General features: G+C 44.9%; 2 protein-coding genes across 8 annotated transcripts in view; both read left to right on the top strand.

The window, feature by feature from the left end:
* The window catches only part of ACLY (ATP citrate lyase), a 39,849-nt gene extending 28,785 nt beyond the window's left edge, over nt 1-11,064 (top strand). For all 6 annotated transcript variants that reach the window (XM_072939327.1, XM_031685552.2, XM_072939328.1 and 3 more), the window contains 9 exons: nt 2,746-2,873; nt 3,484-3,577; nt 5,502-5,656; nt 6,792-6,942; nt 7,141-7,284; nt 8,821-8,934; nt 9,303-9,385; nt 9,674-9,750; nt 10,153-11,064. In XM_072939327.1, the coding sequence (XP_072795428.1) occupies nt 2,746-2,873; nt 3,484-3,577; nt 5,502-5,656; nt 6,792-6,942; nt 7,141-7,284; nt 8,821-8,934; nt 9,303-9,385; nt 9,674-9,750; nt 10,153-10,247 (1,041 nt within the window). In that variant the 3' untranslated portion in view covers nt 10,248-11,064. The remainder of the gene's footprint in view (nt 1-2,745; nt 2,874-3,483; nt 3,578-5,501; nt 5,657-6,791; nt 6,943-7,140; nt 7,285-8,820; nt 8,935-9,302; nt 9,386-9,673; nt 9,751-10,152) is intronic.
* Nucleotides 11,065-11,905: 841 nt separating this feature from the next.
* KLHL11 (kelch like family member 11) lies at nt 11,906-22,129 on the top strand. Of its 2 annotated transcripts, XR_004193366.2 has the most exons (3): nt 11,906-12,659; nt 16,615-18,371; nt 20,263-22,129. XR_004193366.2 is itself a non-coding variant. In XM_006199253.4 (2 exons), the coding sequence occupies exons 1-2, from the start codon at nt 12,115-12,117 to the stop codon at nt 18,194-18,196; spliced, it is 2,127 nt and encodes a 708-aa protein (XP_006199315.1). In that variant the 5' UTR covers nt 11,906-12,114; the 3' UTR covers nt 18,197-22,129. The 2 variants fall into 2 exon arrangements, 1 of the variants encoding a protein (XP_006199315.1); XM_006199253.4 differs by having other exon boundaries at nt 16,615-22,129.
* Nucleotides 22,130-22,155: the final 26 nt, after the last annotated feature.

Raw genomic sequence — 22,155 nt, forward strand, 5'->3', positions numbered from 1 at the left:
TGGAACACCGGGCAGGTGGGAGAAGAACAAGGTGGATCTTGAGATGTTGGTATAGAGAGTTTGTGTTGCGTTAAATCTAAGAAGCGACAGGGTACAGTGCGTGCGTATCATGAAATTCATTTTGTGTAATTATGAACTCTGTATTTCTTTTCCAAGTAACTAAAAGGGGAAGGGGCGGGTCTCAGTATCCTGTCTGTCCTTCACGGATGCAGTGCACTTTCACAGGCTTTCAAGCCAGCTCTTGATGTATCTGTGTGACCAGGGCAGGTCACTGAGGCTCTTCCTCTCCATTCCTCAGTTTCCCGAGCTATAAAATGGGGATGATTCAGGGTTGTTATGTGGCTACCCTAAGAAAGTAATTGCAGGGGGGAGGGTATAGCTCAGTGGTAGAGCGCATGCTTAACATTCACAAGGTCCTGGGTTCAATCCCCAGTACCTTTATTTAAAAAAGAATGAAAGTAATTATAAAGGTCTGGCACATACAGGTCTTAGCAGCTGTCCATTTCTATCCTCCAGCACACATGTTCCATGTGTTCTTCCTGACTCTCTTCATGACTGCTCTGTCCTCCACCTCAACAGCCAAAAATAATGCCTCCCCTGCCCCTCCCCTTCCAGTATTTCTCTTAACCAGCTTTGCATTACTAGCCTCCTACCCCTCACCCCTCACCCCCACTCTGCCAAGGACACCTCCAAGAGGGCAAGGACCCTGCTCTTCTGTTTCTGGCTGGCACTCATCATCATCCCGTCGGTAGAGTAGATCTTCAAGGTGTATTTTATTTTTGCTTTTTGATTCATTTTTAAAAATTTTTCTTCATGAAGTTTCAAGGATGGTTGAATGTAGAATAGTGCCCTGCCAGCCCAGCTAGTAAGTGCTTTTTTTTTAATGGAGGTACGGAGAATTGAACCTGGGACCTTGTGCATGCCAAGCATGTGCTCTACCACTAAACTATATGCCCTTACCCCTAGTGTTTACTGAGGGCTTGAACAGGTCACATGATCCTGCAGAGCTTTCTGCCCTGCAGAGGTCACACAGGCACACAACACAATGCTGGCAAGCTGAGACAGTGCCTCAGGAAAACTGAATGGAGAACCAGGGAACGGAGGTAGAGACAAGGGGACATTGGTAAGGTGGCATTTTTTGGAAATGTTTTGTTCCACAAAACACTGGTCCTGTAGCGATGGTCCTCAAAGCCAAACCAAACCAAACCAAAAACAAACAGGAAAAGGGAAGCTTCTCTAAATTATGAACATGCAGTATCATCTATCTCCCTTTTAAAAGCTTTGGTTTTAGCTTTGCAAAATCTGAGTTGAAGAAACTTGCTTAACTTCCTTGAACCCAGTGTTTTCTAAGTTTATTTGAATGGAGAATCTCCTCTCCTTCCCACCCAGCCGCCCATGCAGATCAAGTCCTGTAAAGAATGCACCAGGAAGGGGGTGGGGGTATCGCTCAGTGGTAGAGTGCGTGCTCAGCATGCATGGCAGTGCGGGCTCAATCCCTAGTACCCCCATTCCTGACCACTCCACACCCCAGGCCCCCCTCATTGTACATCGTGGTCAAGAGCATAGTGAGAGGCCAGCTTGCCTGGGTTCGGATGCTACCACATACTCCCTGTGTGACCTTGGCAAGTTACTTTACCCCTTCGGGCTTCCATTTCCTTTTTTAGAGGAAATAGTTGTAGCTACTGAATGACTACATTTGTAAGGCTCTTTGAAAAGTGCCTGGAGGTAGTGTTCTTTAAACAGGTGAGATACTATCATTACACCCCACACCTACCCTAATCTGGGTTTTGTACCATGTTTCATTAGGTTAATTCCTTTTCCTTGTTGCTTGATCAAAGACATAGTTACCACTTAGCTCTTCTGATTGGTTTTCTCTTCCGTCTCACTCACTTCCCATAACCAGTCACCCCACTGCCGCATATTCCACTGGATTTATAGTTTACGTCAGTGAGTGCTCAGGTAGAAGGGGGCAGTGGGTAACTGGCTCCCCCTGATTGTTGCTATGGGGGAATAGAGGCCTCATGGTGCAAAGTCTGACTTTTGGGAAAGTTTTTTTATTTAAAAAAACTTAAAAAAAAATTTTTAATGGAGGTACTAGACACTGAACCCAGGACCTCACACATGCTTAAGCACACACTTTACCACTGAGCTATACCCCCACCCCCGCAAAATCTGACTTTTTTTTTTTACATTTTTATTGATTCATAATCATTTTACAGTGTTGTGAAATCTGACTTTTTAAAAGAAGCTGGCAATTTGATTTTCATATGCAGTCTTCGGGTTTTTTGTTTTGTTTTTTAGGAAGAGTATGTGTAGGACAGTCAGGTCATGCCTGTGAGCTTAGCGTAGCTAAGGTTGGCAGTTTGTAACTTCACTTCTCACCATTGCTCAAGACTAACTGCCGTTCCCCGTCCATCCATCTGTTCCCTCCACGCCCCGACAGCTGCTCATAGGAAGCCAAACGAAGGTATTGGTGGAGTTAGGTGCCAGGCTTTGTATCCCAGCTCCAGTGTGCCCACTGTGTGACCTCAACTAGTAAGCTTCTGAGCTGCTCAGGCCTCAGGTTCTCACCTGTAGGCGAGAGTCAGCGATCGTACCTAGTGAGCCTTCTTGAGGCTTGAAGTGATTCACTTAGAGCGCTGAGTGGGGTCCAGCCTGTGATCAGCACTGACACTCCCAGGAGCCTCTGCTACCTTTCTTGGAGGATTCACAAGTCCGGTAAAGCCGCTCTCCTTTGCCTTCCAGGTGCAGTTTGGCCACGCTGGAGCTTGTGCCAACCAGGCTTCTGAAACCGCAGTAGCCAAGAACCAGGCTTTGAAGGAGGCGGGAGTGTTTGTGCCTCGGAGCTTTGATGAGCTGGGAGAAATCATCCAGTAAGTGGACCTTGCAGAGGATTCCACCTCCCTGGCCCTTCTCAAACTCCTCCTGAGGACAGCCGCCTCTCTGAAATACAAGTGTCCAATATTCTTGGTCCCTCTCAGAGGTCTAATGCAGCTCTACAGATGGTCCAAAATTCTTTCTTTCTTTTTGGCTTGTGTTTTGTTTTCTAGAAGCAGCAATTATAGGCCGTTCAGACTGGTGTTAAAACGTTCCGTTTCAGAGCCTACCTAACTGGCTGGCCATAAATGAGAGATGGGCATGGAAATGTTGAGGAAGTGTCACCTCTGATTGATGGAGTTACTGGATAACCTGCTGTGTCTTCCCAGTCCTCCTCTCTGGCCTTTCTTGGCCTCCACATGCAGTTTTTGCTAAAGCCCTATTCAGAGAAGAGAAGGGGCAGATCTTGGCCAGAACCTGTTTCCATTTAATGCTCAGGAATCCAACTGGTCAGACAGAGTAAGCAGCTGACAGGAGGGGATACGGAGCTGGAAAACCTAAAGTTTGGGGTTTAGGTGGAGGAGCATTCTTGGGATGGCTTAGAAGAGCCCAGAAGAATGAAATCCACACGGATGCCTTTTCTCTTCCCCCTTTCCTGCCTCCCAGGTCTGTGTACGAGGACCTGGTGGCCAGAGGAGTCATCGTACCTGCCCAGGAGGTGCCGCCCCCGACGGTGCCCATGGACTACTCTTGGGCCAGGGTAGGTGCTGCATGTGTTCCTGACCACGTGGGCAAGGGAGACTTAGGCCCTTAGGTGGGGTGGGTGTGAGTTGATGTGGCTCAAAGCCCTGGATACCAGGCCTGCCCTACAAGTTAGAGCGACCACTTGCTCACTGCTCTGGGCTGCAAACCACACCCCCTGGGGGCTTCTCTGAGGGCATCTGGAGCAACTGTGATGATTGACTCTTGGATTCCAGCTCTTGTGCTGGAGCTTGTGGGGCGCCCCCTTCTGACCAATGGGTAAGACAAATGCAGGGCCCGGGGGAGGGCAAGGGGCAGTGTGTATCTCCTGCAGCTGTGTGGCCTGACCTGGAAACGGAGGCTGGGACAGACAATGTCCCTTAGAGCTCTTTGCACCTGCTGAGGGATTTCAGGGCAGAAAGTCCACTCTGCCTACTTGTCTAAGGGAGGAACAGAACAGAGATGAAGAGCTAATTTTCTTAGTATAAAAGAACTCATAGAAATCAATTTTTAAAAGACCAGTAACCCATTAGAAAAATGGGTAGGAGATAATGCTTTCAACATGAAGACATGTCAACTTCACTCATTATAAAAGAAACCAAAGTAAAAGCTGTGATACCAATTTTCCCCTACAGGTCAGCAAAGACAAAAAAATTCTCTGAGGGGTTGTTTGGGTGTGAGGAGGCTGTTGCGTTCATTCACTGTTGGTGGGAGTGGCGTTGGCACAACCTTTCTGACAGGCAGTTGGGTAACGTTAGTCACATTTAACAGGGCTCATACTTCATAGCCCAGCAATTCCACGTCTGGAAAGCTACATCAAAAGAATTGTTTGCATATACACATAAACACGTTCAAGAATATTCTTCTGGTTGATGGTCATCAGTGGAGGAATGGCTAACTTGTAGGATTGTCATGTGAGGGGGTGCTGTGCAGCAATTAGAAAGAATGAAGTAAAAAAAAAAGAGTGAAGAAGGTCTGTGTATGAGCTGACACGTATGGAGCTCAAGTTTGTTGAGTAAACAGCACATCATAGGACAGTGTTTCTATTGTGACCATGAAAGGTGTAGGCATGCAAAACACCATTGTATAGTCTCCATGTGTGTATGTATGTGTGTAAATAAAAATGGGGAAAGAAAGTTCCGGAAAGATGTCCACTAAACCAACCAACTGGAAGGCAGAAAACCATGATGAGGTGGAGGTCAAAGGCAACATAACTTAATCTGTTCTATTTTGGATTTGTAACAAGGAGAGTGTATTCATGTCATTTCTGTCATTAACACATAACTTAAAAGCATTTCTTAAAATTCAGAAGGGATGATTGAAGAACTGGGCTTGAACAGAGTTAGCTGATGATACCCTGCTGTGCCTCAACTCTGGAAACGAAAGATGCAGGAGCTCCATCCCCTCCACTGGGGAAGGGACGTGTTGAGGGGATCCTCCAGTCCCCCAGCCATGAGCCTCATTACATTCTGGTGGGAGACTGGCAGCTGTGTGTGGAGTATTTAAAATTTTCCCTTTGGATGCATTCTTCCATTTCTTAGCCAGGTGACCCGGGCTGGCTACTGAGCCTTGTTTTCCGCTGCTATAACACAAGGGACTGGTACTTTGTCGTGAGGTCGTGAGGTTGTGAGGTTAAAGTGAACCAGTGATGCCAGCAGGCTTAGTGCTCTGCCTGGCCCCGCAGACGCTCCGTTAAGACCAGAAATAGTGCTGACGCTGAGTAGGTGCCGTGGCACAGAGCTCCTGCTTTCTACAGCTGAAATAATCTAATAAAACGGCTTCTGCACTTCTTTCTTGGGAGAACTTTGTCTGAGAGCTGTTGCTTGATGGCCAGAATTAAAGACATTCCTGGCACACTGGTTCTGAGCACAGAGAGAAGGGCAGCCCTGAGAAAATCTCTGGTCACCATAGCCCTGCTTGCCTCTGCCCCCATCTCTGCTCAGGAGCTGGGCTTGATCCGCAAACCTGCCTCTTTCATGACCAGCATCTGCGATGAGCGAGGCCAGGAGCTCATCTACGCCGGCATGCCCATCACAGAGGTCTTCAAGGAGGAGATGGGCATCGGCGGGGTCCTCGGCCTCCTCTGGTTCCAGAAAAGGTGAGGCATGGAGGGCAGAAGGTGGTAGGGCCCTGTGACTTAGTTAATTTTCCTCTGTCAAGGGAGCAGAGGTGGGCAGCCTTGGGGAACATGTCCAGGGCCAGTCTTGATGGCCACAGATCAATTGAAGGGCCAGAGGAAAGAGGTACAGGCTGTTTTTAAGTCTTCAAAGGACAGAAAGGCCAGTCTTAACCAACAGAAGCAGATGACCTCATCGGGGATCTGGGATCAGCCCCTTTCCCTTGGGAACTTTTAAAGAAATGGGCCAGAGTGAATGCAGCCTCCTGAGAGAAAGGTAGAGGTTAGCACGGGAAGTCTGGACGTGTCTGGTAGATTACAGAGCACAGGCCTGGTGGAGTTGCTAAACAGGCAGAGTTAAGCAATCTCGTATTGTATCCTCTGCAAAATCTGTGTCCCATCAGCCTGCATGTGAAGAAAAGTTGGTTTTCTCTGCAATTCCCAAGCTTAGCTCTCCCCTGGGATTGACATCAGGACAAGGAGACCGATGAGTTCACAGTCACAGTCACAGAGCCCTGGTTTGGAGTGGCCCTGGGCAGAAAGCCAGGTCAAAGTCTTGGTTTATGTCATGCCCTAACCGGGAGACAGATGGGTCTTGGTCCTGCTTTGGGCCCTTCCTCGGAGAAGTTCACAGGTTGTAACTTCCTACCCGAGCAGGTCTCACTGTGTCTGCTCTGGCATCCCCAGCTCCAGACTTTGTGCTTAATCATCCGCTGGGAGGTTAATGGCTGTGCATGTGAAAGGGACACGGATCTCACCTCCTCTCTGTCTGGCACCTGGAGGGTCGTATCCCCAGATAAGGTCACATCCTGTTGCAGCAACTTGCGCTAAAAACTGCCACCTAAAGAAGCAATTTCAGACCCTGGTTGCTATCTCAACTTTATAAGCAGCATTTGACACCGGCAACACCCAGAGCAGCTCAGGAATCAGAAGGTTCTGCCCTCAAGATGTAAGACAGTATTAGACTTAGATTAGGAGGTTGCTCTTCTGGAGTCCGAGTGACTTGTTCAAGGAGATGGGAGACAGACGGACCATGGCCTTGTGGATGTATCTCCTGTTCAGCAGCTCGCCTTTGTTCCAAGTCTCCTGTCCCTGCCCTTTACTCGCCCTCCTCCAGGTTGCCCAAGTACTCCTGCCAGTTCATTGAGATGTGCCTGATGGTGACGGCTGATCATGGGCCAGCCGTCTCTGGGGCTCACAACACCATCATCTGTGCTCGGGCCGGGAAGGACCTGGTTTCCAGCCTCACCTCGGGGCTGCTCACCATTGTGAGTACTGCCTTCCTGGGAGGCGAACAGTAGGGACACTGGGCTTTGGCATCACGCAGCTAGGCTACAGCAGGGTCTTCAGAGGGGCTGTCGAATGTGGGACCCATGCTGGGGGCTGTTCGGGGCATGCCAGATTGGTCCGCAAAGCTGAAGGAGACACCTGCAGCTCTGGGTGACATGGGCTTGCTTCTTCTTTAGGGGGACCGGTTTGGGGGCGCCCTGGATGCAGCAGCTAAGATGTTCAGCAAGGCCTTTGACAGCGGCATCATCCCCATGGAGTTTGTGAACAAGATGAAGAAGGAAGGAAAACTGATCATGGGCATTGGCCACCGAGTGAAATCGGTGAGTCGTCGCTCTGCTTCAGGGCACTGGGTCTCCAGGGTGGATGGGGTGCCAGGGTGGCTGTTTTTCCCATTATAAGACAGATTGCCCTTAAAAATTTTTTATCATGTTCAGTTGTGTGAAAATATGATGAGCTGGAAACTTGGTCACTTTAGCTTCCCAAGTGAATCTTACAGGAGAAAGGACCAAGGTCAGCGTTAACGGGATGGATCAATCACCGTAGCTTAGATAATGCTGCAGGCGGTGGTAACAAAACTCCAAAAATCTTAGTGGGTCAGAGCAGCAGAGGTTTGCTGCTTACTCACCCTCCGTCCACTGGGGTCTGGCTGCGCTCTGTCCTCTGTCCTCTGTCCTCTGCGCTGGAGGAGCAGCCCCTTTCGGGGAGGTGCTGGTCTTGTCAGAAGGAAAATAGCCATCACAGAACCACAAGAAAGCTCTCAAAGCTTCTGCTTGGAAGTTGCCCAGCTCCTGTTCTCACTCCCATTTCATTAGCCAAAGCGAGCCACATGGTTAAGCCTGACCCCACTGGGGCAGGATGAGTGATAAAGTCAGAGGCCAAGGTACATATTCTAAGCGGTTAATAGAGTCCCCCACAGTGCAGGTAGTCCCCTGTGTGTCCTGGTAGTGAGTTGTGTTTAGAAATCAAAGGGAACGAGAGAAGAGGTAGTGACAGCTGCTCCAGGACCTTCAGGGACAGCTCAGGCCCTTGACTCCGCAGCTCCAGGAACCACATTCACTCTACTGGTCTAGGCGGGGTGTATGACTCACATTAAAACAAGAGGGTTATGTGTGCGATCTAGGCATCGCAATGCTGGGTCAGCTCAGGGTAGATCCAGAGGCGGCTTGATGGCAAGGACTGAACCAGGGACAGCGTTCGTTCTTAGGGACATTCCATCTGGGCTTCGCAGAACCTGGCCCAGCCACCCCCAGCTCCCAGGCCGCCAGTGCACGTGCAGCACAGGGCGTCTTTCCGAGCTAGGTCAGGGCTGCGCTGCCACACCTGGTCTTTGGGTGCCTTCCTCCCTGGAGTTCATACTGACCTCGTATGTCTTGGCCAAGGGGTGTTGCGACTTGGTGGGCGCCTAAACCATCTCACTCCCCTGCTGACAAATGATCACTTAGTGTGGGTCCCTAAACAGAAGGTTCATCTCTACTCATTGCAGGTCCAGAGGTTTACCAGGAATTTCAGGAGTGCTTTGCTGCCCCACTGCCAATATGTGCTTGCTAAGTTAAAAACTAAGAACCTTGTAGAACTTGCTTACAGCTTTACTAGGCCACTGAGCTGGTGGGCAGCAGGGCTAGTGGCCGGAACCTCAGGCTTCCTGTTGGAGAGTGGAGCCCCAGTCCCCTGCTGCTTAGGACTGTAGGACCCTTGGCTAACTGACCTAACATCTCTGTGTCTTGGGTGGTTTTGAGGCTGGAATAAGATAATGGGAGGACTTCAGAAACCTTACACCCTACAGCAGTGTCGTAATCTGTGCTACACGGACAGCAGTGTTAGCGTGGGTTCCTCTGTAACTTTGGGTCACATCCTAGATAAACAACCCGGACATGCGAGTGCAGATCCTCAAAGATTACGTCAGACAGCACTTCCCTGCTACCCCCCTGCTCGACTACGCTCTGGAGGTAGAGAAGATTACCACCTCAAAGGTAAAAAAGAAAATGTCCTTAATCCCTGAATCAGAGCTTTGGGTGAATTTCTTGGGGGAAGTGAGAGTCAGGTTACATTTTGACTGTGTAGCTAAAATCAAACCTGGTTTTCTGGAAAATGTTGTTTCAGTTGCTTTAAGTTCAACTGACATATACTAAGTGTTAACGTGGGGCTGGGTCCTTTGCTAGACTAGACGCTGGGAATTAAGTAAGACATAGGCTCTCCTAAACAGCGGGGATATTTTGGTGGGAGGTTGTAAATGGTGGTCAGGAGTTCACAGTAATAGTTGTAGTAGTAACAGTGGAAAATTACGAGAGAAAAAAAATGAGTAATAATGATAAATGCTTTGAATTTTTTGCCTTCCCAGAAACCGAATCTTATCCTGAATGTAGACGGTTTAATTGGAGTTGCGTTTGTAGACATGCTCAGAAACTGCGGGTCCTTTACTCGGTGAGCTTGCAGTGGTTTTCCTCTTCCTAACATTTGCTGATTCTTCTTTCTGTTTCCTCCCAACTCTAAAAGCAATACATGCTCCTTTTAGAGGATTTAGAAAATGTGGAGAAGTATAGAGAAGAAAACAAGAATGGCCTCTCCTCCTACCAACCAGAACACCTCTCTTTTCTACTTTGAATCCAGAGAGAGCCGGCTCCTCATTCCTGGGCAGAAAACTGTACTGTCTGTGGGAGGAGGGCAGTCATGTGAGCCATTTAAAAACTACAAGTGAATTGTGTGTTGCAGGGAGGAAGCTGATGAATATATTGACATTGGAGCCCTCAATGGCATCTTTGTGCTGGGAAGGAGTATGGGCTTCATTGGTGAGTTGGTAGTAAGGGGTCTTTGTTTTTTGGGTTTTCGTTTTGTTTTATTTTATCCCACAGTTCAGATATACCAGCTACCTACGTGGCCAGTTTCTATCAAAGAGATGTCACGTTGTCTTAATCATTGTTCCTAATCCTTCCTCTCATACTTCAACTTCCCCTTTATTTTTATTTGTTCCTTTGTTCTTGGAAATGAGTTTGATTGCTAGCCTCGGAGAACAGAATGAAGTCAAGCAGTTGCTGTTTTACCAAGGCTGGCATCTACTTGTGGGCTGGAGCTGGGTGTACTTCCTCCTTTCTTTTTGTATTAGTAGGATTTCCCTTCCTTATCTCCTCCCCTGACCAAAACTTAACAAACTCACCAACTCTTAACAAAAAGCTGCATTTGCTGCATTTTAGGCCACTATCTCGATCAGAAGAGGCTGAAGCAGGGGCTGTATCGTCACCCATGGGATGATATTTCATATGTTCTCCCGGAACACATGAGCATGTAATGGAGCCAGGAACCCTATCACAGTACCGAGAAGATGAGAACTCCTCCCCCGGGGAGACAGCCGCAGACAGCTGGCACTGGAGCTTCCTTAAAGGATGGAATGTAAACAGGCACCGAAAACTAACACCCACAGGCTAACACCGTTCAGTCTACGCAAAGAAGCTTAATATTTTTTTTTATAAGCATAGAAGTAAGAACCCAGCCAATACATGGGACGTTTGCTCTGCTACCCACTGTATTTATTATATGGAAGCATCTAAGTGCAGTCCAAAGTGTTTTTCCTCCTTGTAGGGCTTTATGATACTGCTTTTTTCCATTAGTTAAAAAAAAAAATGTTTTTCCCTGGATGACACTTTTAAGACTTCAAGATACTTTCCATTTAAAGGACCCTAATATTTTGTTTTTCCATTTCCCTTTTCTTCCTCATATAACCCGAAGAGCATTGTATTAATCTGATTTTTTTTTAGGATCTTTTTGTATATTGTGTGTTGAGTTTGTTTGGTATCCCCCGGAAATGTTCCATGTTGCAGACGATGGGACCATCTACATCCTTACCATTGTTACAAAATATGTGGAGCAGTAATTTAACATGTAAAGTTGTAACATACATATGTTTAAAATGGAAGTGCAAAGCAAAAAGCTGTGAAATGTCTTGTGTGTTACGGTCTCTATTTATGTAGCTGACTTGTCTGTTTATTACTGACTCCTTTCCAGCCAGTTGGCATCTGTAATCCAGAAAGGTTCTGGGCAGCTGCCACCTCAGTTGCTCCTCTGTGTTATCATAGTTTGGTTTAAATAAACTATATAGTAACAATGAAGACATACTGCTGTCTCATGTCATCCATATCCTTTTATCTGCATCCCTTTGAACTATATTTTCTAATAGTTTTACTACATGTGGTTTTTTAAATGTTCATCCACCTCGTAAAAAAACACTATCTTCAAAAAATAAAAACAAAACAAAACAAAACCCACTATCTTCTGCCCTAAATCTGCACTTGCCGTATCTCAGTGAATGGGAACCAAAGCTTTACCTTGATACTCAAATCAAAAGCCCAGGAGGCATCCTTTTCTTCACTTCTCTATCTGGTTGCAAGTCCTGTGGATTTATCCTCTAATTTTAGCCCTCTGATCTATCCATACCTGGCATGCCAACTTAGTGCCCCTAGTTCCACTTTTGTCCCCTTAACAGTCCATTCTCCATGTAGCCGCCAGCGGTATTTTAAAACAGACATCTAATTGAGTCACTCCTTTGCTTAAAACCCCAAACTAGTTTTTATTCATCTTTTTACCAAGTATGTGTGTACAGTAACTATGGACCAAACACGGTAAAACACTTGACAAGCATCTTATTTCTCACAGCGATCTTCCAATGTAGAGAGTATCCCGTTTTTAGGAGATAAATCAGTTCAGAGATAGTAAGTAATTTGTTCACCCTCATCCTCTTAGCTGGGGCTCAGTCTCTCTTTTTCAAGTTTTACTCCAAAGCCATTCTAAACATTTAAATAAAACTCCAGTGTTGCCACCGAAGACACTAACCATGGGTGATGGTCTAAGGTGGTTTTTATTTTAGAAAACGACCAGGAAGAGCATGCTACTCTCTAAGGGAGAGGAAACAGTGAACCTCCCGCAGGCATGCGGATGGCTGGCCTCCGGGGGAGGTGATCATAACTGGGGAGCGGTAAGGTTGAATCTTACCAAAGACCAGCGCATTAGGGCGGGCGCGGGGCAGCGCGTGCGCAGATCCAGCGGCCGGCCAGCCGGCCGGCTCCGCCCGGAGCTCACTATTTATTCCCAGAATCCCTCTGTGTCGCACCCGAACCGCCAGACCGTTCCGAGACTGCGGAGTCGAGCGCGGCGGCGTCAAGATGGCGGCAGCGGCAGTGGCGGCGGCGGCGGCGGCGGCTGCTGCTGCGTCTCTTCAGGTGCTGGAGATGGAGAGCATGGAGACGGCCGCCGCCGGCTCAGCTGGGCTGGCCGCCGAAGTCAGAGGCAGTGGCACGGTGGACTTCGGGCATGGGCCGGGCTTGTCTGCAATGGAGGCGAGCGGCGGCGATCCGGGCCCGGAGGCCGAGGATTTCGAATGTAGTTCTCACTGCTCGGAGCTGTCGTGGCGGCAGAACGAGCAACGGCGCCAGGGCCTCTTCTGCGACATTACCTTGTGCTTCGGCGGTGCGGGAGGCCGCGAGTTCCGGGCCCACCGCTCGGTACTGGCGGCCGCCACCGAGTACTTTACGCCCCTGCTCTCGGGCCAGTTCTCCGAGTCCCGCTCGGGCCGGGTGGAGATGCGCAAGTGGAGCTCCGAGCCCGGGCCCGAACCCGACACGGTGGAAGCCGTTATCGAATACATGTACACCGGGCGCATCCGCGTCAGCACGGGCAGTGTGCACGAAGTGCTGGAGTTGGCCGACAGGTAGGCGGCGGAGGCGGAATGCGGAGGGCGGGGAGGTTAAGATGCTCGCCGAACGCCGGCCGCGTACAGGGAGGCCGCGGAAGGCGGAGAGGGCAGTGCCCCGGGGGAGGGGGGGGGATCAAGTAGCCCTGACGAAGTGCATTCGTTTGATATTTATTGAGCGCCTGCTGTGTGCTGTGGGGAGATCACTGCTCTGGGCACTGAGGAGGCAGCCAGCCAGCCCGTCTAGGTCACCCTGCTCTTAAGAAGGGAGTTCAGATTCCAGGTGGAGGGACAAAGGCAATGAAAAAGTCTGCATGTAATAAATGCTGTGTTGACATTAAAAAGATGAAAGGATAGTGATTGCTTAGAGGAAAGACCTTTATGAGGAGGTGACATTTAAACCGATCTCCAAACAGCCAAGGAGAACTGGCCATGCAAAGATGGGGAATGACCATTCCTGGCAACTAGCGCAGAGGCCTTCAGGCAGGATGCTGTTTGGCTTAGAGAAGAACTGAAAAAGGAAAATTTAGTGAACCTGGATCTAGTAGGTGAAGGGGAGAAGAGTGTGTGAAATGCGTTGGAAAAAGGAGTTTGGATTTTAGTGGATGATGGGAAGCCGGGTAAAGAAATGATCTGATTTAAATATTTTAAAAGATGATTCTGCTACTGTGGAAGATGGATTGTAGAGAGCAGGGGTGGATGCTTCCGGGACTGGTTAGGAGGCAGGTGAATGTACTTTGGAAATGGGGAGGAGTCTGTTTAGGCAGTATTAAGTTACAGATTCGTTTTTTGAACAAATACTTATTAAATGCCTGTTACACATCAGATCAGACACTGGGTTCTGAGCTGCGGGGGATTCAGCAGTGGACAAAATAGACAAAAGTCCCTTTCCTCATGTGCTTGCATTGGTGGATGGACAATAAATAAGTCAAGTAGTGTGTTGGATATGATGGCATTAGCTGAAAAATAAAGCATGGTAGGATATACAGAAAATGGGTGTAGAGGAGCTGTTCTTTTTTTAATTGGATGGATAGAGAAAACCTCTTGAGGAAGAAGATATTTTGCAAAGAACCGAAGGAGGTGAGGTAAAGGGTGTTTCCTTTAGGGGACACAGGTGCAAAGACTGTGAGGTGGAGCTGGTCTGGATATTAGAGGATAGCAGGAGGCCAGTGTGGTTGGATCAAAGGATGCAGGGTAAGAGGAGTCGGAGAGACCTGGGGATGGATCAGGATCCCACAGGGCCTTGTCGGCCTGTGGAAGGACTTGAGCTCTAACTCTGAATGAGATGGGAAAGTTTAGGGTAGAGGAATGATGCAGTCTGATTTGGAGAATTCTGTGTTGAGAAAAAGGATGGCTGGTGAGGAAGGGGCTGCAAGGGCAGAAGCAGAGACTAGTTCAGGACATTGCTGCAGTGGTGGTGGAGGCTTGGATTGAGGCGAGAGACGTAAAAGTGATGGCAAAGTGCATCAATTTTAGATCTGTTTTGAAGGTAGAGGAGACGGATTTGCTGATGGATTTGATGTGGGGTGTGAGAGAAAAGACTGCCAGTTTTTTGACCCAAGCAGTTGGAAAGATGGAGTTGTTCATTGTTCATTAAGATATAGAAGACTGCAGGAAAGCATTTGAGAGGAGGATCAGGAGTTTGGTTTTTTGGTCCAGGAGATATCTTAGTAGGCAGTTGGACAGAACAGCATGGGGAGCTAGAGACTGGAAGGAAATTAGCAGATTAGGTGGTAATTAAAGCCATGGGACTGGATGAAATTACTTAGGAAAAGAGTGTAGATAGAAAAGAGAAGGAGCAGGACTGAGCCCTGGGGTTCTCCAGAATGTTACAGAGGAACCAGCAGAGGAGACTGATCCCATGGAAGCCTAGAAAAAGCGTCAAGGAGAGAGGAGCCAGTCGTGTCAACTCTGTCATCCATAAGTGATCAATGGATTCAGTGATAATAGAGGTTCTTGATGGCATTGACAAGAGCCATTTAGGTCTGGCTGTAAAGAGCATCAGAAAAATGATGCACATAGACATGTTTGGGGAGGAGTCCAAGGAGGTCTCTTCCCCACCCCATCCTCCAGATAGGAGAAACTGGAGCATGTTTACGTGTTGATGAAAAATGCATCAGTGAATGAGAAAAAATTGATGTTACAGGACCAAAGCCCTTGAAACCAAGAAAGGGATAGAATCTATATTAAAAAGAGAGAGGTTAGACTGGGAAGGCAGAGTATAGGGTACAACTGCAGGCAGATTGGATGGTACGAAAATGAAGTTTCTGCCTAATCTCGCTTCTGTTTTCTCAAAGCATGAGGCTGGGTCATCTGTTAGAGGGTGGGGTGTGGCAGGTAGATATAGGTCTGAGAGAGGGAACTTTGTTGAATGAAAATGTATAGAGAAGGGTCATTGCACTCACTCAGGCTGCATCTGCTCTGTCATGTGAGCTTGTGTTCTTCTAGACTTGCCCCTGCTTTATTGGGGAGTTGGGGTGAAGGAGAGGAGAGAACACCCCAATTTACTTAAAACTCTAACTTCTCTCCGTATGTCAGTTGCTGAGCAGCTGCCTCATGTTAGGCACTGCACCCATCACGTCCAGTCTCACCCATCAGCTCCGAGGCAGGATTCCTCTCCCTACCTACTGCCCCACCTCCCGCCATATCCTCTGTCTGTTGATCATGCCCACCTAGCAGGGCAGTAAAGAAATAATAGAAAGTGCCCAGCATGATGCCTGTCACTTGGCACATGCCTAGTATACAATAGCTATATTTTCAGAGAAATGTTTCCAAACACCTGTTCAAGAGAATATGTGTTGGGTTACCTGTGGTTCCTGCCCAAAATAGGAGCTCCGAGGAGGGGGTGGGGCAGCCCAAGAATGAGTGACCCAGCACCCAGACGTGTTCAAGAGCTGCCAGAGCTTTCACTCTATCTTGTCTTTGTCTGAGATGGTATGTTCCCTGAAGAGAGTGAAGGGAGCCAGCCTTGAAATTCAGCCTTTTGTCATAGTTATTAAGCACAGTAATCATAATAGCAAATGTTTACTGTAGTGAGAGGAGCCTGGACTGATGAAATCATTCTTACATTGTTTAATGTTCTCAGTTCTGGGGACTTAAACTCTCTTTAAAGCAATGGTCTCAAATTGGTCACCCTCAAGGGCTGAATTCTGCCAGATTAACTATATGTGGGCAGGCAATTTCTAGTCAGCTACATGGGAAACCACTTTCTTTTTTAACATGGACCGTCCTACACATGTTTTCTGTTGTTATTTTATTTCCTGGCTTCTTCAGATGTTTGACTTTGCCTTGCCACCCTGCTTCAATGAGAAGAACCCAGTTTAGGACAAAGCCCCTGAGAACTACACCTGCCCCCAGCTCTGGGCTACTCTGGGAGAAAGTTTTGGGGAAGAGAAGATTAAAACCTGACACAAAGCCTGCACTGCCATTCCCTTTGAGATCTGATCAAACAGCCTCCCAGGAGTCATAGTTCCTCTACCATGTATTGATGCTTTAAAAAGTCTTTTCACTGAGACCAGCCTGATTGAAGAAGAGGCTGGTTGCTGGCAAGGGATTAGGGCAGGATGGCAGAGAGAAGTTTGGATTGAGATTTGCCTTTGCCAAGGGTAAATTAAAGTGGAAATAAAATATGGGACTGCTGTACTTTATTAAAGGATATATTCTGAAAAGCCTTATGTAACTAAAAACTCCATTTTGTATGTATTGTATGTATTTAATTTAACATATAATTACATACAGACTGTATAATGGAAATAATTTAAAATATATAAAGATGATTTTATATATACTTTTAAACATACTTTTCAGCACAATCCTTTTTAACTTGGATTCGCACTTTTTTTTCAGGTGTTGTACATGACGTGAGATGAAGCTTATTACCATTTCTGTCTGTATAATTCAGATGCTCTCAGCATGTAACCACATAAAATATGCACATCTGAAAATTAATCCCTTTTCTTTTTCTTGATTTTAGGTTCCTATTAATTCGTTTAAAAGAATTTTGTGGAGAATTTCTCAAGAAAAAACTTCATCTCTCTAATTGTGTGGCCATCCATAGCTTAGCTCACATGTATACCCTGAGCCAACTTGCTCTGAAAGCTGCAGATATGATACGGAGAAATTTCCACAAAGTAATTCAGGATGAGGAATTTTATACTTTACCTTTCCATCTCATTCGAGACTGGCTGTCAGACTTGGAGATTACGGTTGACTCTGAAGAGGTTCTGTTTGAAACAGTTTTAAAGTGGGTTCAGAGAAATGCTGAAGAGAGAGAGAGATACTTTGAAGAACTTTTTAAATTGCTCCGATTGTCCCAGATGAAACCTACTTACCTTACTCGTCACGTCAAACCAGAGAGGCTGGTGGCCAATAATGAAGTTTGTGTCAAGTTAGTGGCCGATGCAGTGGAGAGGCATGCTCTGAGAGCTGAGAATATACAGTCTGGCACGTTCCAGCATCCTGCTTCTCATGTTTCTTTGTTACCTCGCTATGGGCAGAACATGGATGTGATCATGGTTATAGGAGGCGTGTCAGAAGGAGGAGACTATTTAAGTGAATGTGTGGGATATTTTGTCGATGAGGACAGATGGGTAAACCTACCCCATATTCATAATCACCTTGATGGACATGCTGTTGCAGTAACAGAATCCTACGTGTATGTTGCTGGGTCAATGGAACCAGGATTTGCTAAAACTGTGGAAAGATATAACCCAAATTTGAATACGTGGGAACATGTTTGTAGTCTGATGACAAGGAAGCATTCTTTTGGGCTGACAGAAGTCAAAGGGAAGCTCTACAGCATTGGAGGACATGGCAACTTTAGTCCTGGTTTTAAAGATGTGACTGTTTATAATCCCGAGCTTGATAAATGGCACAACTTGGAATCGGCACCAAAGATTCTTCGAGATGTTAAAGCACTAGCTATTGAAGACCGGTTTGTGTACATTGCTGCCCGCACTCCTGTGGACCGGGACACTGAAGATGGATTAAAGGCTGTCATTACTTGCTATGATACAGAGACTCGACAGTGGCAAGATGTGGAATCTTTGCCACTTATTGACAATTACTGCTTTTTCCAAATGTCCGTGGTCAATTCAAACTTTTACCAGACAGCCTCATGCTGTCCCAAGAGTTATTCGATAGAAAATGAAGAGGCAGTAAGAAAAATTGCCAGCCAAGTTTCTGATGAGATCCTTGAAAGCTTACCTCCAGAAGTCCTAAGCATCGAAGGAGCAGCCATCTGCTATTACAAAGATGATGTCTTCATTATTGGGGGCTGGAAAAACAGTGATGATATTGACAAACAGTATCGGAAAGAAGCCTACCGATACTGTGCTGAGAGAAAGAGGTGGATGCTTCTTCCTCCCATGCCACAGCCTCGTTGTAGAGCCACTGCCTGCCACGTGAGAATCCCATACCGGTACTTGCATGGCACTCAGAGATACCCTATGCCTCAAAACTTAATGTGGCAGAAGGACCGGATCAGACAGATGCAGGAAATACATCGGCATGCCCTAAACATGCGGCGAGTGCCAAGCTCTCAGATAGAATGCTAGGTTCTCTAATACATGCAGCTTAAAACAGTTATACCTGTTTCATGAGGCTGAAGATACCCAGACTGTTACATGAAAAAGTATGTCGATAACTTATTTTCTACATGAACCGATTATCACCCCGTATAAAGGAAGTCTCTTTAAAAACTGAAGAATGGGAAAATCAATTCAATACATGGTAATTGTTGTTGGTTTGCAGTCTTGATCCGTCTTTGGTTTGTGTGTATGTGCTAGCTAAATAAGATCTTATTAAAGAGAAGTTGAAAAACCAGGTGTAGTTACTTGGCTGTTTTTCTGCCAACAGTTTATAACTCCTTTGTCTTAGGGATTTATGTTTTGAACATGCTTTAAGCACCAGTTTTATTTGCACATTTTATTTTGATAATCTTCTTAATTTTTTCCTGAATGGTTAGTTTTGACAAGATCAGAATTTATGCATTAAGCCCTCATCTGCAGGAGGTATGTGCAATAGTGAGATTGAAATTTGAAGGGAAAAAAGCACAATATTTCAGCAAGATGGTTTCAGAATGTTTGCATCGATAGTTTGTTGTATTTATCTAGAGATGCTATTTTGTTATTTCTTGAAGAGATGATTGATGAGACGTTTGTGATTGGGTCATGCATTTTTTGAGTGTTTTTAATTTCTTTAGCAACTGTGTTATACTTCAAGCCATCACTCTGAGATAATGGTGGTTGGCAAAAGTATTGATCTTTAGTTGATGGATTGAATACAGAGGAAGTTATACCTGTGAAATTTGTTTTTCTAGGAAGAAAAGTATTACTAGTCGAGAGTAAGAAATCAAAGGCATTGAACAATTTAAAGACATTTTTTCAGGAGTTGCGAGCTTATTTGAGGATAAGTTAGTGTCAATAATGCCTGTGACAATCGACGCTCAATGCCTTCAGTTTTAAATTTTGCTCTAATGCATATTGTATGGAATCCTCATCATTCCTTTCTAAAACTTTTTTCAAAATGGGAAGAAAGTAACAATTTAGAGAAATGTTGCTAAAGAGAAGCCTTATTATTTCTCAGCCCAGATTATTATGTTTTATCCAGTTGCCCTAGACTTTGATTGGAACTTAGCATGAGCCTAGAATACCACATTTGGGTGCATAATTATGGCTCTTAAAAATTTATCACTATGGTTATCTTTTATTTATTTTTATGCATTCTTCTGCTCCCCTTACCTGCTCCCAAGCTTTGTGCAAATTAGCACTTGGGTTGACTTTTAGCACTCACTTAACATAACAGATTTCTGCTCTGACGGTTTGGGTCCAGTATACTTCTCTTGTTTCTTTCAGAATGTCTACCTTCTTAGACACTCTGGAATACAATTCTAGAAGTTGAATTCCAAGTGCAATGGTTTTGTTTTGTTTTTTCCCTAGTCCATTGTAGTTAATCTTATAAGTTAGATCAAACATCAAAAGGAAAAGGCACAACCAGGAGTTCTGGTTCTCAGTATGCTATTAGGCTATTAATGTTTAGCCCTTGGAATCTATACTAAGAACTTACCTGAAATTGCTAAATTGATGTCCCTGCCTAGGACAAAGTTTTTCAATAAATGTGTTGGAAATCTGCTTTCAAACCATTTTAATTTAGGCCAGGATAGGGGTGGGCAAGTCTAGTTCTGTATGAGGATATATTGTCCTATGCTACATCTACCGTTTTCTTAATTTCCATGTATTTGTAGTTATTTTAATAAAAGCCATTAGCTTTTGAGAAGTGCTGATTCTTAGTTGTGAGAGGTCTATGCAAGTAAGACAGAAAAGTTCATTGAATGAAGTTCTCATTTCTCTCTGAAAGACTACACTAGCAAACTTCCTTTCTTGGTGGTACTGAAATAATTTAGTCGCTCACTGCGGTGCCAGTTTCTCTCCAGAAGGGTGTGTTGTAAGGTTTTCGATTGACTTTTTTTTTTTTGTCTCAGAGTTGTCTTCTGAGATAGTCATTACTAAGTTATTTGCAGGGTTGTCTTTTTTTCACATGATGTGGCAAAAGTCATAACTCGTAAGATTTAGGTATAATCTGGTTTTGAAAACATGATTGAAACTGTTGTTTTTTAACTCAGCAGGCAGCCTAGGCCATGGCTGAAAAGAAAGGGTAAGTCCTTCCTTGCATGATGATGTGTGCAGGGTTCCTGACTCCTGAATTCCTAATTGCGATATTTGAATTTACATGTGTGATTTCACATCAATAACTTGTGTTTCTGGAATATCCTAACTAACTTGTTAATAAGGAAAGAAACCAGATTTGCTTAAATCTGTTCAAGGCTGACATTCTGAAATTCTCAACCAGAAATAACTTCCCAGAGTATTTGGAAAAGTTCTAATTATGATGACCAGCCTAAAATGGCTCTCTGGGAAGTAAATTTCCTTTCTGATGAAAACTTAAAGATTGTGTTTGGTAATTGGAACAGTTAAAAATACAGCTTTAAAAAGACAGCTTAATGTGTATTCAAGGAAACCTATTTTTGTTGCTTTTGTTTTTGTTTTGTAGAAGGAAAAGAGGAATTGATTATACCAAAAAGTAGTAACTATACATAACTTTGAGTGAGGCTGCTTATATCTTAGAATGGATATCCTTTAACTATACCTACCCCACGACAGTTTAAAAAAAAAATCAGTGTATATATTGAGAATGTCAGTCATGAGCTTAGTGTTTAAGTGATACATCTCACTTGCAGTTGTTTGCATGATTGGTCTTGTGTATCTTGATACCCAACTTTGCTTTTGCTGTGCCAATTCTAAACTGTACTGCTAAAAAAAATCTCAAAATTCACTGATACTGGTTTCGTCTTGATCGCTTGGATCTGTGTAGTATTTCTGGGACCAAAAAAAATTTGAAATCTTTTTTTATGTTTGAAGCTGGAAAGATAGTGTTTATAGAAGATTGGTGTGCTTTTGTATGTTAAACTCTTCAGGCTGCTGGTAAGGCAGTTTCTAGGGCACACTTTTTTCCTTTATATTTCTTGACTAGCATAGCATGTGGTATGTTTAAGTACTTCATTCTCTGCTTCATAATTCTACACTACACTATACTCCAGGTAGACAGGTAAGATAAATTATACATTTTAGTTACTTGGCCCAATCAAGCATAACCAAAAGGATGTTTTTTGTACTTGTCTCAAATTAAGCTTAAATAAAAAGGTTATATCAGCCACATTTCATGTCTTTTCCAAATATGTAGAATTGTGAAGCAAGTTCTCTGCCTACACTAGAAAAATGGGGTGTTTTATAGGTTGCCATTTAACTGTAGAATATTTGAGAAACAATTCAGACTCTCCTTTCTTAGCTGTTAAACATTTTGGCACAGTTCATCACTCCAGTTTGTTACTTTCTTGAGAATAGTCCATTTTATTTTTTGTTATAATGCTTACATTATAACATGTTTTGGTCATTGGAAATAAAACAGCTCATAGTCGAGTGATGTAATACAATAACAGTAACGTAATATAGTAGTCATTCTGCTTCAAGGAATTTAATCAGATAGCCAAATAACTGCTCTTTGTTGATTACCTTTGTAGGACTTTTGTCTTACTCTCTATGACCATTACTGCAAATATCTGACAGTGAAGCACATACGATAGAGCACTTGTTAGCTCGATCCTCCTGCATAATGCACTCGTGAAAAGTAGTGCTCACTACATGGTTGAAGAGCTGATGATCCATGTACTGTGGCTCATTGAGTTACTTGTAAAATAAATATTTAGTTCAAGTTCATACAGTTTTCTGGACTAGCAGTATTGAGCCCCTACTCTACTACAAGTGTAACTTGATGCTCTCTCTTTAAGTCAGAGGAGATGTAGAATTTAGGACACTTTGAGACATTACGTTGTAAAATAGCTTGCTTTATGTTCCTAAAGCTGTCTTGTTCTGTGTTAAAGCTACTAATCGTCTCAATGTAAGTTTTAAATAAATGTATTTCTTTAGAACTGATTTGCACTGTGATTTTTCCTTTTTAA

Source organism: Vicugna pacos, chromosome 16 (assembly GCF_048564905.1).
Source record: "Vicugna pacos chromosome 16, VicPac4, whole genome shotgun sequence".
Taxonomy (NCBI): Eukaryota; Metazoa; Chordata; class Mammalia; order Artiodactyla; family Camelidae; genus Vicugna; species Vicugna pacos.